This window comes from Meles meles, chromosome 19, assembly GCF_922984935.1.
Source record: "Meles meles chromosome 19, mMelMel3.1 paternal haplotype, whole genome shotgun sequence".
Lineage (NCBI taxonomy): Eukaryota > Metazoa > Chordata > Mammalia > Carnivora > Mustelidae > Meles > Meles meles.
This window is the reverse complement of record NC_060084.1, coordinates 12,171,593-12,186,078: the sequence shown is the minus strand read 5'-3', so window position 1 is coordinate 12,186,078 and position 14,486 is coordinate 12,171,593. Positions and strand designations below refer to the sequence as shown.

The following is a 14,486-nucleotide window of genomic DNA, read 5'->3' as shown; positions in this document are numbered from 1 at the left end:
GCCCCGTGTCGGGCTCTCTGCTTGGCAGGGAGCCTGCTTCCTCCCCTCTCTGGCTGCTGCTCTGCCTACTTGTAATCTCTCTCTCTCTCTGTAAAAAAGAAAAAAAAAAAAAATTAAAAAAAAAAAAAAAGATATACATGGGCCATAGTCAAGAGTTCTAACATATATATAACTAGAATCCCAAAGGGAGAGGAAAAAGACAACAGTGCAGCTCAATATTGAAGAGACATGCTTTGAATTTCCCCCAACTGATAAAAGATACCATCCTAGAGATTCAAGAAGTTCCAGGAACCCTTAGTGGATAAACACAAAGAGTACCACATCACCATGAAACTGCTGAAAATCAAAAAGAAAGATAAAATCTTATAAGCAGACAAAGACATATTATCTTCAAAGGAGCACTAACACTAATATCTGACTTTTCAGTAGAAACTATGGAAGCCAGATGCACCTGTGTGATTGCATTTATATGAAATATCCGGAATAGGCAAATCCATAGAGACTAAAAGTAGATTAATTGTTTCCAGGAGATGAGGGAAGAGAATTGAAAAGTACGGAGTTTCTTTTGGGAATCAGATAGTGGTGATGGTTGCATGACATCGTGGATATACTAAAAAAAAAAAAAAAACAAAAAAAAAACACTGAATGGTACACTTAAAAATGGTTAAAGTAGTGAATTTTATGTTATGTGAATTTTACCCCAATAAAAGCTAAAGCCAAATACAATTGGACCCATTTTGGGGGGCACCTGGGTGGCTCAGTGGGTTAAAGCCTCTGCCTCCGGCTCGGGTCATGGTCCCGGGGTCCTGGGATCAAGCCCTGCATTGGGCTCTCCACTCAGCGGGGAGCTTGCTTCTTCCTCTCTCTCTACCTACTTGCGATTTCTGTCTGTCAAATAAATAAATAAATCTTTAAAAAAGGGGGGGGCACCTGGGTGGCTCAGTGGGTTAAAGCCTCTATCTTTGGCTCAGGTCATGATCCCGGGTGGGATCGAGCCCCATATCCAGCTCTCTGCTCAGCGGGGAACCTGCTTTCTCCTCTCTCTCTACCTGCCTCTCTGCCTACTTGTGATCTCTGTCTGTCAAATAAATAAAATCTTTTTTTTAAAAAAAAGCTCCACATTTTGGAAAAAAAAATACAATTGGACCCATTTTTTAAAAGTTTAAAGACATTTTCAGACAAGCTGAAGCTGAGATAGATAACTCATTGCCAGACAGACCTGCCCGACTCGAGGCTGAGGGAAAATGACCCAACGGAAGCAATAAAGAGTTCAGGAAGGAATAAAGAGTGCTGACAGAGTCAGTATGTTGACAATTACTGTTGCTCTAAGCACAATAATTGAGGGATTCATACCAGATGTAACAGTGAACTATATGACTCCCATAGTATATCATCAAGGATGCGGACTGTACTCTCTAGGCCCGAGAGTCTAGGGTGAACACTAAAAGAACACGAGAATGGGTATGTGTAAATCTAATAGAAGAAACAAACAAACAAACAAAAAACCCCACTGGAATAAAAAGCATATGATTAATCCAAAAGAAGACTGAAAGCGTGGAAATAAAGTAATGAAGAACACATGGGGTACACAGAAAACAATTGCATGAAGTTTAAGTCCGGTTAAATTTAAGTACCTTGGGACGCTCTTGGAGGGTTTCCTGCAGGGCTATGATTTAATCCCCAAGTAAGAGTTATGAAAGGTAGAGTCTTAACCCCCTCACAACTACCGGCAAAGTACTGAGCATGGTGTTGAGCACACAGAGGGCAATCCGGGGAGACTTACTGATAGGCCAAGCTGCTTCTTCCATTGCTGAATGGCTGAAAGGTCCCTACCTCCAGGAAGCCCTCCAGTGGCTCTCTCACCCACTGTTTGGGTAAGCAAGGTGAAAGGAGGTGACTGGGCAGAGCAGTTCCCCCTGCCCCTTCTTACTCTGATTTAAGGACTATGGCAGCTTCCAGAGTTCAGGAATACTTTCCCAAACTTGACTGTGCAGTTGAATCACCTGGAGTAGTTTTCAAACATTTCTGATTATGGTATCCAGGAATACACTGTTCCCAACAACTAAGCTGGCACTGATCCCCACGGGTCTCTGGCAACAGCTGCTGTTGTGTAAGATGGCACGGGAGGTCTCCCTCTCCCCAGGCAACTTCCTGACCTCTGCCAGTATCCAAGATTTCAAGATCAAATAGAAGGAACATTGACCCGTGAAGTTCTAACACTTTCATCCTAAAACTTTTTTTTTCTTATCCCTCAATGCTCATCTCAAAAGTCTCAATGTTTTTAAAGCCTCCCTGGGAAAATTAACCCCTTGTCCACATATCACTTCTACATTCATTCGTTTATGCAGCAATTATGTCTGAACACCTCCCATTTCGTGCCTTAGGGATAGAACTATGGGTTAAGAGAGCCGGACTAGGCTGTCTGGGTTTCATAATCTATTCCTACTATTCCTAATCTATTTGCCTACTGCTGGGTTATTCTGGGTTCTAGGAGAGGCAATCTCCAGGGATGCCCGACTGGCTCAGTTGGAAGAACATGTGACTCTTGATCTTGGGATCGTGAGTTCTAAGCCCCACATTGGGCATCAAGATTACTTAAATAAATAAAACTTAAAAAAAAAAAAAAAACAACATTCTCTGTACAGGATTAGCCACGGAAGAGACTTACTAGGATGAAAGCTGCCCAGGAATGAGTCCACTTTAGCTTCTCTGCCACACAGTCATTGGCTGGGAGTAACCCTTGGGGAAATGTGGTTTCAGAGTGAACACAGTGGATTTCAGAGCACAGCAGCTGGGAAAACTGGTCACTTGCACTCCCACAGTCAGAGACCTGAGAGGCTAATTTTCATGACCACCGTATTTCACACTTTGAGTCCCACGGATTAATTTCTCTATGTTATTTGGTGAACAGCTACTCTATAGTTTCAAAGGATCTCTCTCTCGGAGGAAAAAACTCCAATGAGGGAGGTTAGTGGGATACACTAACATCTATCTTTGCAAATGATCTCAGGGCTACAACTAGTATTCGCCCTCTTCTTCCTCCATTCTGAATTTCTTTTGCCCTCAGCTAGCATCTCTGAAGTCTTGGTAGATTACCTGGTAATGTGACTCAACCCTTCATTTCCGGGTTGTTGTCGTTGGTGGTGTGGTGGTGGTGTTGGCGGTGTCTGAACTTGGTCTTCATACCCTTGCCAGTCTGGTGTAGTATTGTTGCACATTGTGTTTATAGTTACAGAGGGTCAAAGAAGAACCAGAAGGCATTCAACTGAACCACTTGGGTATTTCCTTCCTCCCCCACTTCCTCCTGTTGATCAGGGTTAGTTTCCACTGCCAGTATGGTGATTCCTCTTCTCGCCTGTGTTCCTGAGCACAAGGTCCTGAAGTAGCAGTCATAACTTGTAGTTCAAGAGGACCCTTGCTGTGTCCTCTAGCAAGGTGTACCCCCTGAAGGGACACAGGAACTTCAACCACATGGAGCCCAGAGTTGTTGGGATAGGAAGCACAGAATTACCCAAGTCACTGAGAGTGATGGTAAGTGGGGGTCAATCCTGTTTCCCCGTGTATTTCCTCTATTGGGGTTACAGTACCATATAGAGGTCTCTTATTTAATACTGCATCCTGAAGAATGGCACCCCATTCTTTGTTTCTTCTCAGCTAGTGCTTCAGCTGTGCCTTTGAAGGTCATTACCAGTATTCCATTAGCTGGCTGCTTCTGGATGGTGTAGTCCCATGGTCATGGCTCACTTCTGCAATCCGTTCACTGTAAAGTGGGTCCTCTGGGTGAGATGTTACGCCATGTGGTGGTCTGTGCTTCAATCAGGCATTCTGCTGGCTGAAGCTAAGAGCAAGAAAGGCAAATCCGAACCCAGAATAGGTATCTAGCCCTGTAAGGAAGAATTGCTGGCCTTTTCGGAAGGAGGGATCACATTGTAGCTAACTTAAGAGCACAAAGCTGCTTGATCTCCTCTAGGAATAGAGCCTATCAGAGACCCAGTGTTGGTCTCTATTCCTGACACGGTGGACATTCAGAGGCAGCTTTGGTAAGTGGGAGTCCATATGGACTTTGGGTCCATATGTTGCCTCCATGTCTCTCACTGTGGCCACTCTGTTCATGTGCCCACCTATCAAGTCTGCAGGGGCTGAAGACTGCCTGATGTGAACTGACCAAGTCATTTTGCCTGGTTGATTGTTCAGTGCCTCTTCCATGGTGGAGGCTTTCCGGTGGGCGTTGACAGCTGATAAAAATTACGTGTTATGCCTTCTTCCATATAAGTCATCCACATCCACCAGGCCACTGAACCCTGCCCAGTAACCTGTCTATCGTCTCACCTTAGACCACCTGTCCCTTCCATACAAAGTGGAAAGTCAAGGGCACAGTTTGCAGCTACTCTCCTTGGGCTTATCTTTCACACTGCCTCTTCCAGGGTCACACTTGCATCCTTCTGGTCTTTAATGGTGGCACAAATTGCCACCATTCTCCATCCCCCAATAAGACATTGGCCAGTAATAAGAGCAGTTTCCAAGGTTTGCATTTAGCTTTTACTGTTATAATTCTTTTTTTTTTTTTTAAGATTTTATCCATTTATTTGACAGAGAGAGAGAGAGAGAGAGCACAAGCAAGGGGAATGGCAGGCTGAGGCAGAGGGAGAAGCAGGCTTCCCACCAAGCAAGGAGCTCAGGGCTCATGGGGTGCTCAATCCCAGGACCCCGGGATCATGACCTGAGCCAAAGGCAGATGCTTAAGCAACTGAGCCACCCAGGTGCCCCTCCTGTCACAATTCTTAACACACAGGCCAGAAACACAATGTGTTATTACTCATTTCTATTTATATATTTGGGGACTGGGAAGATGATCACCGGATATGCCCACATATCCAGTGGGGCCACTACAAGCCATACCTCAGCCAGGACTCCGCTTATTACTAACTCCCAGAGGCCAGGGGCCTGACGATGCTTTCGGTCTCTTGAGTGTCAGTATCAACTCAGACCAAGTGTCCACTGGTCCTCAACATGTTTCGCTATTTCCCTTTTGTCAGTGAACAGTCACCCAAGTAGATGGCCATGAATCTTTGAGGGAAAGACAGAGGGAATCATTGCAGGGGTATATTATCTGTCATGGTGTTGCAGGGTCTCTGTTCCTAGGCTTCTAGCTCCTTACTCATCAATGGGTTCTGGATCTGAAAATTGGCTCAGGTCTAGAAACTGAGCTTGGGAGCATGAATTACTGGGGATGGCTACCCTTAGCCTCCTGCTCCTCCATTCTTCTGGGGTTTTTTGTTTGTTTGGTTATGGATGTTAAAAACCACCTTTGCTGGCTGAGTCTATTTTGTCCCTAAGGATGTTATCTTTTATTAACCCTTTCTGCAACTCCCTGCCGATTAGCCCCTTGGTTGCCTCTTCAGTCTTCCTGAAAATAATAATTGCGGTCTCCAGGCTTCTGGCAGATAAGTACAGTGACCCAGTTTTTATTATTCTGGGGTCCCATCATACCCATCTTACTACCTGTTTTCTGGAACACTCCCAGAACTACTTCTATTAGTCTAGGTTTGCTGGGAAGCAGACAATAAGAGGGAATTGACCATCAACAAAAAACCTAAATAATCCAATTTTAAAAAGGGTATGAATAAACATTTCTCCAAACAAGATACACAAAGAGTCAATAAGCACATGAAAATGTGCCCAACATTATCTAAGAAAAGCTCAAAATTAATGATAAGGGAAATGCAAATCAAAACTACAATGAGGGGGTGCCTGGGTGGCTCAGTGGGTTAAAGCCTCTGCCTTCGGCTCGGGTCATGATCCCAGGGTCCTGGGATCTAGCCCCGCATCCAGCACTCTGCTCAGCAGGGAGCCTGCTTCCTCCTCTCTCTCTCTGCCTGCCTCTCTGCCTACTTGTGATCTCTGTCAAATAAATAAATAAATTAATCTTTAAACAAACAAACAAACAAACAAACACTACAATGAGATACCACCTCACACCCAACAGGATGGTTACCATACCAAAAAAAAAAAAAAAAAACAGAAAATAGGGGAGCCTGACTGACTCAGTTGGAAAAGCATGCCTCTCTTGATCTCGGGGTTGTGGGTTAAGCCCCATACTGGAGTGAAAAGATTACTTAAACAAAAAATAAACTTTAAAAAACCCAGAAAATAACAAAAAAGGGTGGGAGAGGATGTGGAGAAATCCAAATCCTCGGGCACTGGTGGTGGAAATGTAAAACGGAACAGCAGGTCTGGAAAAACGGTACGGCAGGTCCTCAAAAAATTAAAAACAGAATTACGGCAATCCAGCAATTCCACTTCTGGGTGAAAAAAAACCGAAAGCAGGGTCTCAGAGAGGTATCTGTACACACAGGTTCATAGCAACATTACTCCCGATAGCTTAAATGTGGAAGCAGCCCAAGTATCCACTGACAGACGAATGGATAAGCAAAAGGTGGTCTACCCCAACAATAGAGTATCATTCAGTCTTAAAAAGGAAACTCTGACATATTCTACCACGTGCGTGAACCTTGAGGAAACTGTACTCAGTGAAATAAGCCACTCACAAAAAGACAAATATTGTATGATTCCACTTATATGAGGTGATTAGAGCAAATACACAAGAGACAGAAAGTAGAACGGTGGTTGCCAGGGACTGGGAGGAGGGAAGAATGAGGTGTTATTATTATTTAATGGGTATAGAGTTTCGGTTTTACAAGATGAAAAATTACGGACACAGATGTACAATGATAGGAACTTAATACATAGAGCTGTACTTAGAAATGTCTAAGAGGGTGGGACGCCTGGCTGGCACAGTCAGAAGGGCATGCAACTCTTGACCTCGGGCTTTTGAGTTCAAGCTCCATGTTGGGTGCAGAGTTTACTTTAAATAAATGTGAATTTTACCACAATTAAAAGATTGGCCAAAAAGGAAGGGGAATTAGTCATGCCAATAATTTATTAGGGGCGAAATTTGTGGGAAAAACTGGGTGAGTCAAAGAGCCATCAAACACAACACAGGCCTGGTCCTGTGTGAAATAGAGAGGTCAGGCCCGATGGATGGGCGGAAACAACTTAGATGGAACTTAAACTGCACTTCGCTCTCAAGGTTTGGCTAATGTGGCACCTGGGTGACTCGGTCGGTTAAGCATCTGACTCTTGACTTCGGCTCAGTTCATGGTCTCAGGGTCATGGGATGGAGCCCCGGGTAGGCTCTACACTCAAGTGGGGACTCTGTTTCTCTCTTTCCCTCTCCCCTTGTCCCCAATTCAAACTTGCATTCTCTCTTGTGCATGCGAGTGCACGCTCTCTCTTTTTCATGCACACGTGCCCTCTCTCAAATAAATGAATCTTAAAGATTTTATTTATTTATTTATTTGTCAGAGAGAGAGAGAGAATGCACAAGCAGACAGAGTGGCAGGCAGAGGCGGAGAGAGAAGCAGGCTCCCCACTGAGCAAAGAGCCTGATGTGAGACTCGATCCCAGGATGCCAGGATCATGACCTGAGCTGAAGGCAGCAGCCCAACCGACTGAGCCACATAGGTGTCCCAATGAATCTTAAAAAAAAAAAAAAAAAAAAAAAAAAAAAGTTTGGCTAAGGCCATGGAGACTCCTCAAGCTAAAGTTGTCTGTCGCCTGTTAGGAGTTGAGCCTCCCCTAGAAATGGGCCTGCCTCAGTATCCCTGCTGTTGTCCGCCCCTGGCTAGAGCAAGCCTCGGGAAGGAGGGTTCCTGCTGTGACGGCACTAATGGATTTTAGGGCTTAGCAGCTGGACCCGCAGTAGCAGTCAGATATGCTTCCCATTGTTGCGAGTTCTGAGGGGCTCATTTTCAAGGCCACCACACCTGGGCAAATTCTGTAACTTGTCTGAGCATTTCTTTCATAGAAAAGGTGTATCACACCATTAGGACTGAGGGGATGAAAAATGTACTAACATGCCTCAGGGCACCCCCCAAATTATGCAGCCAAAGGCCCTGAACATGTCTGTCACAGAAGCATCAGTGATTATCTAGGCTGAAAACCTAAGACCCAGAGAGGAGCCCAGCATTCTAGAGTCGGGATGGCCCACCTCCCTTGCAACTTGCCACGTTGCACAAAATGTGGTCCCTTACTGTTAAGGAATTTCATGCCTTTTTTGGGGACGGTGGGGGTCTTAATGAGAGACATGAATGTTAGCATCTGATAACGTAGGTTTCCTTTCCCTGACTCAGGTTGCAAGTAAGTCAGGTGAGCTGAGGGAAAGGGCGTATCGTCTGCCCAGTGCAGGACTGTCACTGTCTCAACGGCCAGGTTACCATCCTCACGAGGGGGCCTGATGTCAGGGCCAATGCTAGAGCTTCCTCTGGGGTACAAGTCAGGTGTCAGGAGCTCAAAGGGCTTAAGCTTCCAGAATGGTTTCTCCTCTCCTGGGTGACTTGGTCGGTTAAGCATCTGACTCTTGACTTCGGCTCAGTTCATGGTCTCAGGGTCATGGGATGGAGCCCCAGGTAGGCTCTCCACTCAGTGGGGACTCTGCTTCTCTCTTTCCCTCTCCCCTTGTCCCCAACTCGAACTTGCATTCTCTCTTGGTTAGGCCTTCATTCCCTTTCTTAGGTTAGGCCTTCATTCCTTTCCGGCTAATCTAACAATCTTTTTTCTTTTTTTTTTTTTTTTTCTTTTTGAGGGGGCATGGGGCACACAGATATGAACCAGGGAACTCTTAATTTTCGACACCATGTTTAAGAGAAACAACTGAGCTACACCAACATCCTCCCCTACTATAGCTCAAGCCTAGGAATTTACCAGACTTTTCTGGAAGGACTGCTTTAACCTGGTGGTGGCATTTTGTTTTATTTATTCCCCTTAGTGGTGGTTATTTTAAGCAGATGGCAGGGTATTTACCCAGAGGCGTATATTTCCTCCTTCATCCCAGGAACAAGTGGTCTACCAAGCCCCCACTTTCATTAACTCACAGTCCATCCGACCGTTGGCAGCTCACACACAGAGCTGAGCTTATGTAACAGAACCTCCAGGTCTTTTTTCCCAATCATGTTAAGTGAAGTTCTGAACTTTGTTTTCCTCTCGCCGGGTAACATTTCCTTTGACCCAAATCCAGATATTGTTACTTTTGGCCCATGTCCAGCTTCCAGGTGAGCCCTTCTGCTAAGTGCCGCAGTATTTGGATAAAGCTGTTACTTTTCAGGGGCAAATGAGGGTTCATGGCATCCTTCCTCACATCCCATCTCCACAGCAGTCCCCTGATTCAGCCAGCCCTGCACCCGGTTTTCTAGAGCAGAAAGAGCAGCTCCATACTTCCTTTCCCTCTTCAGTTGACCTGTCCTGAGCGCAGAGCTGAGTGGTTCTAGCCATGTGATGTGGGTACTTACACTGGGCAGTGGTGTTCCCAGCCTCAGCACCCACCAGGGTATAAAAGTATCACGATAATATTCACGACTGTCTGCTTTATTTTCATTTAAAATGTAGGAGAAATAAGTTGTGCGGAATCAGCCTAGGCTGTTCTGGAAATGGAGACGTCAAGAGTGAAAATGAGTTTCTACCCGTTTCCCAACTGCTTAGCGGTCAGTAATGGAAACTATAGGATGTAAATATGAGTAAATATGAGGATATTAAAAAAAAAGTATTTTAAAATAAAAATTAAATGAAATGCTGTCTAATGTCACTTTGCTTTAAAAGGATTGCTAACTGCTTCTTTCCCTGTAAATTGGAGTAACAATACTTATTCCATAACATTGTTTAAAAATTAAGCAATAGGGGCACCTGCATGGCTCAGTGGGTTAAAGCCTCTGTCTTTGGTTCAGGTCATGACCCCCAGGGTCCTGGGATGGAGCCCCACATCGGGCTCTCTGCTCGGCGGGGAGCCTTCTCCTCCCCCCAACCCCCACCTGCTTCTCTGCCTACTTGTGATCTCTGTCAAATAAATAAACAAAATCTTTTTAAAAAAATAAAATTAAGCAATAGATCAGGAAGAGACTTTGTAAACTCTAAAGGGATAAATAGAAGCAATTTTTACCAACACAGTGAAGTTGACTCATCAAAAGACAAGGACACACAAATGTCTGCTTCCAGAATTGCACTTGACAGCCAAGTGGAGACGGGAAATGAGTACTGTGGAAGAGAAAAAAATGGCGTTGTTTCTTAGTAATACGGAGGTTCCTTCCATCCCAGGACCTCTGTCATCTACTATTGGAGCACCAGGCTCCGTGACAACAGCAAGCTTCTACCTAGGGATCCGGTCCTCCTGGGATCGAGTAAAATCCCTTTGCTGTTCAGCTAGAAAACATTTTCAGCCTTTCCAATCTAATCCCAGAACCATGATTTATGGCAACAGAAATTCCTGAATTAAACAGAACAAAGACACTGAGGCAAGAGGCCAGAACTGTGCTGAGCAGGAACCCTGAGTCCATGCTTGCCCAGGGCTGTGGTTGCTGTCCCAGGGCTGTCAAACATTAAAAGAAATAAAAGGATAAGTCTTCTCTTCCACTCCCTTCCTCCCACATTATGGTTTTCTGGATTCAAAGAAAATACCAAGGAAGCCAGTGGGCAAAAGGAGTCTGGGAAGTGTAGTTTCCGAGATTAGGCCCTTTGGATCTGAGCACAAACAAATAACCAGTGTAGGCAAGCTCTTATGAAGCAAACACACAGCTTCCCTTTAAGCTGCAGTAGAACAGAATTGACGGTTAAATCCCTCATCTATTTAAATGTTTGCTTGAGATCCAGAGCCCATCCAGTGTAATTGAGACCCAGTCCTGCATGAAATACAGAGATCCACCAGCTGAGAATGAAGCACTTTCCCAAGAGGCAGTCAAAGAAACAAAGGACACCGGGAGCTGGTACACATGGCCAACGCTTTATTTTCATATTAACATTAACACAAACATAAAAACAAAGAATGTGAACAGAGATCCCACTGCCCTGTTTGTCAAAGCAGGTACAAGGATATATACATTGACAAGGTATTTTGAGTCTGCTTAACTCCAAACCCTCAAATGGGAGAAATACCTTAGAGACAGGGGTGAGGGGACATGCAGGGGCAGAGCCTGGTGCCAATGAGAGCCCAGAGCCTGGGTCCCACAGAGAGAATCTCCTCCGGGCTGAGCGGAGCTGGGGAAGGGTGGAGGGGGGTGGGGGGGCAAAGTCTTTTCCTTAGGCGCAATCAGTTGAAGTTACAAATTTGTTTCTGAGGCATTCAAATTTACTGGAGGAATGCAAGAACTGGAAAGACCTGAGAATCACCCAATCTCCGTGGTAATAAGTCCCTTGGTTCTTATGCTTGGCCGGGAGCGGGGTTGGGGAGGGGGGTGGGAATCAGCATTAGCTGAGTATACTTCCAGCCCTAGTCAAATCCTAACCCTGCAGGTTTGTCCCTGCCAAAGACAAAGGCAGCCAGGGCCTGCCCAACTGCATCCTCTCTGGGAATCTGCTGAAACCAGGTGTTCTGCTCTTCGGTTCGAATCCCTTCTTGCCCCTGATGCTCTAGGCCCAGGCAGTCCTTCTGAATCTTCGACAAAGTGAAAGGAGTATCTCCTCTGAAAAAAAGGGGCTCTTTCCCAGGCTCTGGAAACTGGCTTTTTCGTAAGAGTACTAAAATAGAAGGAGTCCACTCTTTAAAAGGCACAACTAGAACTTGGAACGCTGGGGAAATCTACTGCAATATCCCCTTGCTGGTGAGAAATGCTGGAAACAGCTCAGGACTTGTCAGGCCAGAACTGTTTTAAAATAAAAATAACAACACTTCCAGAACACTTAACGTCAGAAAGCCACACTGCTGGCCACCCTGCTTCTAAGAACAGGGTCCTGGCCACCCAGGCCCGAGGCACATTCTGTCGTGGGCTGCGGTTCAGCAGCGCAACCTTAGGCAGAGCAGGCACGAACCAAACCCTCTACTGGAGAGAAGAGAGCTCGCCATGCTGGACAACCCACGGCTGGAGCGAAAGCTGGTGGGCTTCTCCCTGCAATCCACACAGGTCTCCAACCACTATTACCTTCCTGAGAGTAACTGTTTTTCTAACAACTTTTTTAAAAGGAAGGGAGGCCTATCGGGGGAGTTGAAGTCAAACACCAGTTTCATGTGAGGAAGGCTTTTCCTGGGAACTCTGAACACGCCCAAGAAAAGCCCCCCATTCTGAGAGCTTGGCTTTATTCGGACAGGAACGCTTTCGAAATGGAAAAGACAAGGCTTTCTTCTGTTTTCAACCAGTCGTCTGAGGAGTTTCTCTTTTGTAAGCCTCTCTCAGTTGGCCCTTTGGTCTGGATCTTACCAGGAGACTCAAGTAAGAGCTTTCATTATACTTATCTTTTCCTAGTGTGAGGGAAAAGGAGTGGTTTTCAGAGCACTGGCTTATATACAACCAAGCCTGAGACCCCAAGCTAGCTAGAAAAAAAACAAGGCTTGCCCACTGCTCAAACAATGGTCTCCTTCCTTGGCTCCCACAATGTGAACTTAACGCACTCAACATGAGGAAGGGGCCAACAGCTCATCAGCCACCTCCATCGCTGGGTTTGCCAATATCCCAGCCCTGCACACCTGGAATGTTCTGGTGCTGCCACAAAGCAGACCAGATGCGCTCTACCACACATTTCTGTGGAGATGAGACCCAGCTACTGAGAGGCTGTCAACACTCAAGGTCAGAAGTAGATCAAATCCTTCAGCAATTGTACAGTGCCCTCTTGTGTTCAACTTCAGACTCTACTGCATCCACGCGGCATCCAAGCACGTGAAGACGGTTAGGCCCTTCTGGGATAGAAGCATTCGTCCCCAAGTCACAGAGCTCAAGTGACGAGACTGCTTAGGTGGGGTCACATCCTTCAGAAAATGCTTGGTGTATGCTCTTATCCTAAATGACTGCTTGGAGGATATTCTCTGAGGTCCAGCAGAATGTCTGATCAGAAATAGAGTTTCTCAACAGATTCCTGAAGGATTTTAACCCAAGACATGAATAACGTAGATGTGAGTACCAGTCACTTACTCTTCTGATGGACACTGCAAATACAGTCTGTAGTGTTTCAGTGACCCGGAGTTGTCCAGTCACATCAACTCAAAGGAATCACGATCCCAGAAGTTCTAGGCCACAGACAGTAAGCAGGGACCTTGCTCAGGGCTGCCAGCAAACATTTAACGTAAACCAGCAGCAGGCCTCCCACTTTCCAGACACAGTCACTCCCACCTATAGACGTGGACCATCTTCTCAGTTAAGGTAGCCAAGTAGCTGTTGTGGTTCACCTCAAATGGGCAGATGTCCAAGACAGGCTGATCAGCGGGCAGTTCCTGCAGCAGTGAGCCACTGCCAGCGTCCCACAGCTACAGAAGGACAGAGAGGAGGGTCAGGAGTCATTCAGTTCAGCTGGGGACCTGCTTGCTTGATCATCAGACAACTTTGTGGAGTTTTTGAAAAAAAGATTTTACTTATTTATTTATTGGAGGCGGGGGGGAGGATAGAGAGGGAGAGTGAGAGGGAGAAGCAGGCTCACTGCTCAGAAGGGAGCCTGATGTGGGGCTTGATCCCAGGACCCTGGGATCATGACCTGAGCTGAAGGCAGAAGCTTAACTGCCTGAGCCACCAGGCGCCCTTTTGTTAAGTTTTTATTTAAACTCCAGTTAGTTAACATACACTGTAATATTAGCTTCTAGTGTACAATAAAGTGATTCAACAGTTCCATACAACACCAGGTGCTCATCACAAGCGCCCTCCTTATGGCATTGGACAAGTTTGAAAGAAATGCAGAGAGGGCACTGCCCGGGGAGCAAAACAGACTGTGCCTAACCTTCACAAAGCCAGGATACACGACATAGTTTAGGTGTGGCCTCTGCTACCGTCATAAGCAATGAGTCTTCCTGTGAGTGGATCTGAAAACCAAGCCAGTATTCAGCCCCTTCCATCAAGCTCTTTCATTGAGGGACAGAAGACGCAGTAAGACAAAAAGTCCCTGACTCTGCCTTGATGAAATCTTCTAACCAGTGCTTTCCTTTCCTCTTCACAAACTTTTTATCATGAAAATATTTTAATAGTAAGAAGTAGGGTAGTACAACGAACTGCCTATTACCCAGATTATCAACTTTTTACCGTATCTGCTTTACTAATTCTATTTTGATTTTTTTCTCCTTACTTCATGTCATTTTACCCTTACTCTATAGTGGTGCTACCTAATAAGGTGACCACTAGCCACATAAGGCTACTTGAATTAAAATTAAATAAAAATTTAAAAATTAAGTTCTTCATTCACATTAATCACGTTTCAACTGCTTATGTGGCTGGTGCAACTCTACTGGTCAGCCACACTTCAAAGCTTGATTAGATTTAGGTTCAAGGGCATCTCACTGAAGGTGCCATGTGCTTCATATTGTCTTACATTAAGAGGCAAATTACTTCTTGTAAACCCACTTACAGCGATGTTAAGGTTGATCAATGCGTCTAGATCATGACAGACTGACCCTCCATTGTACAATTCCCCATCAACCATTCATTTGTTGGTTTCACCCTGAATTCATGAAACTGTTGCCTGAATCA

At 45.4% G+C, this 14,486-nt stretch overlaps 1 protein-coding gene across 1 annotated transcript in view; it reads right to left on the bottom strand.

Annotated features, from left to right (window-relative positions):
• Positions 1–10,816: 10,816 nt before the first annotated feature.
• Positions 10,817–14,486, bottom strand: part of RFWD3 (ring finger and WD repeat domain 3) — a 45,637-nt gene continuing 41,967 nt past the window's right edge. The window contains exon 13 of the mRNA XM_045989191.1: positions 10,817–13,279. Coding sequence (XP_045845147.1) covers positions 13,136–13,279 — 144 coding nt within the window. The 3' untranslated portion in view covers positions 10,817–13,135. The remainder of the gene's footprint in view (positions 13,280–14,486) is intronic.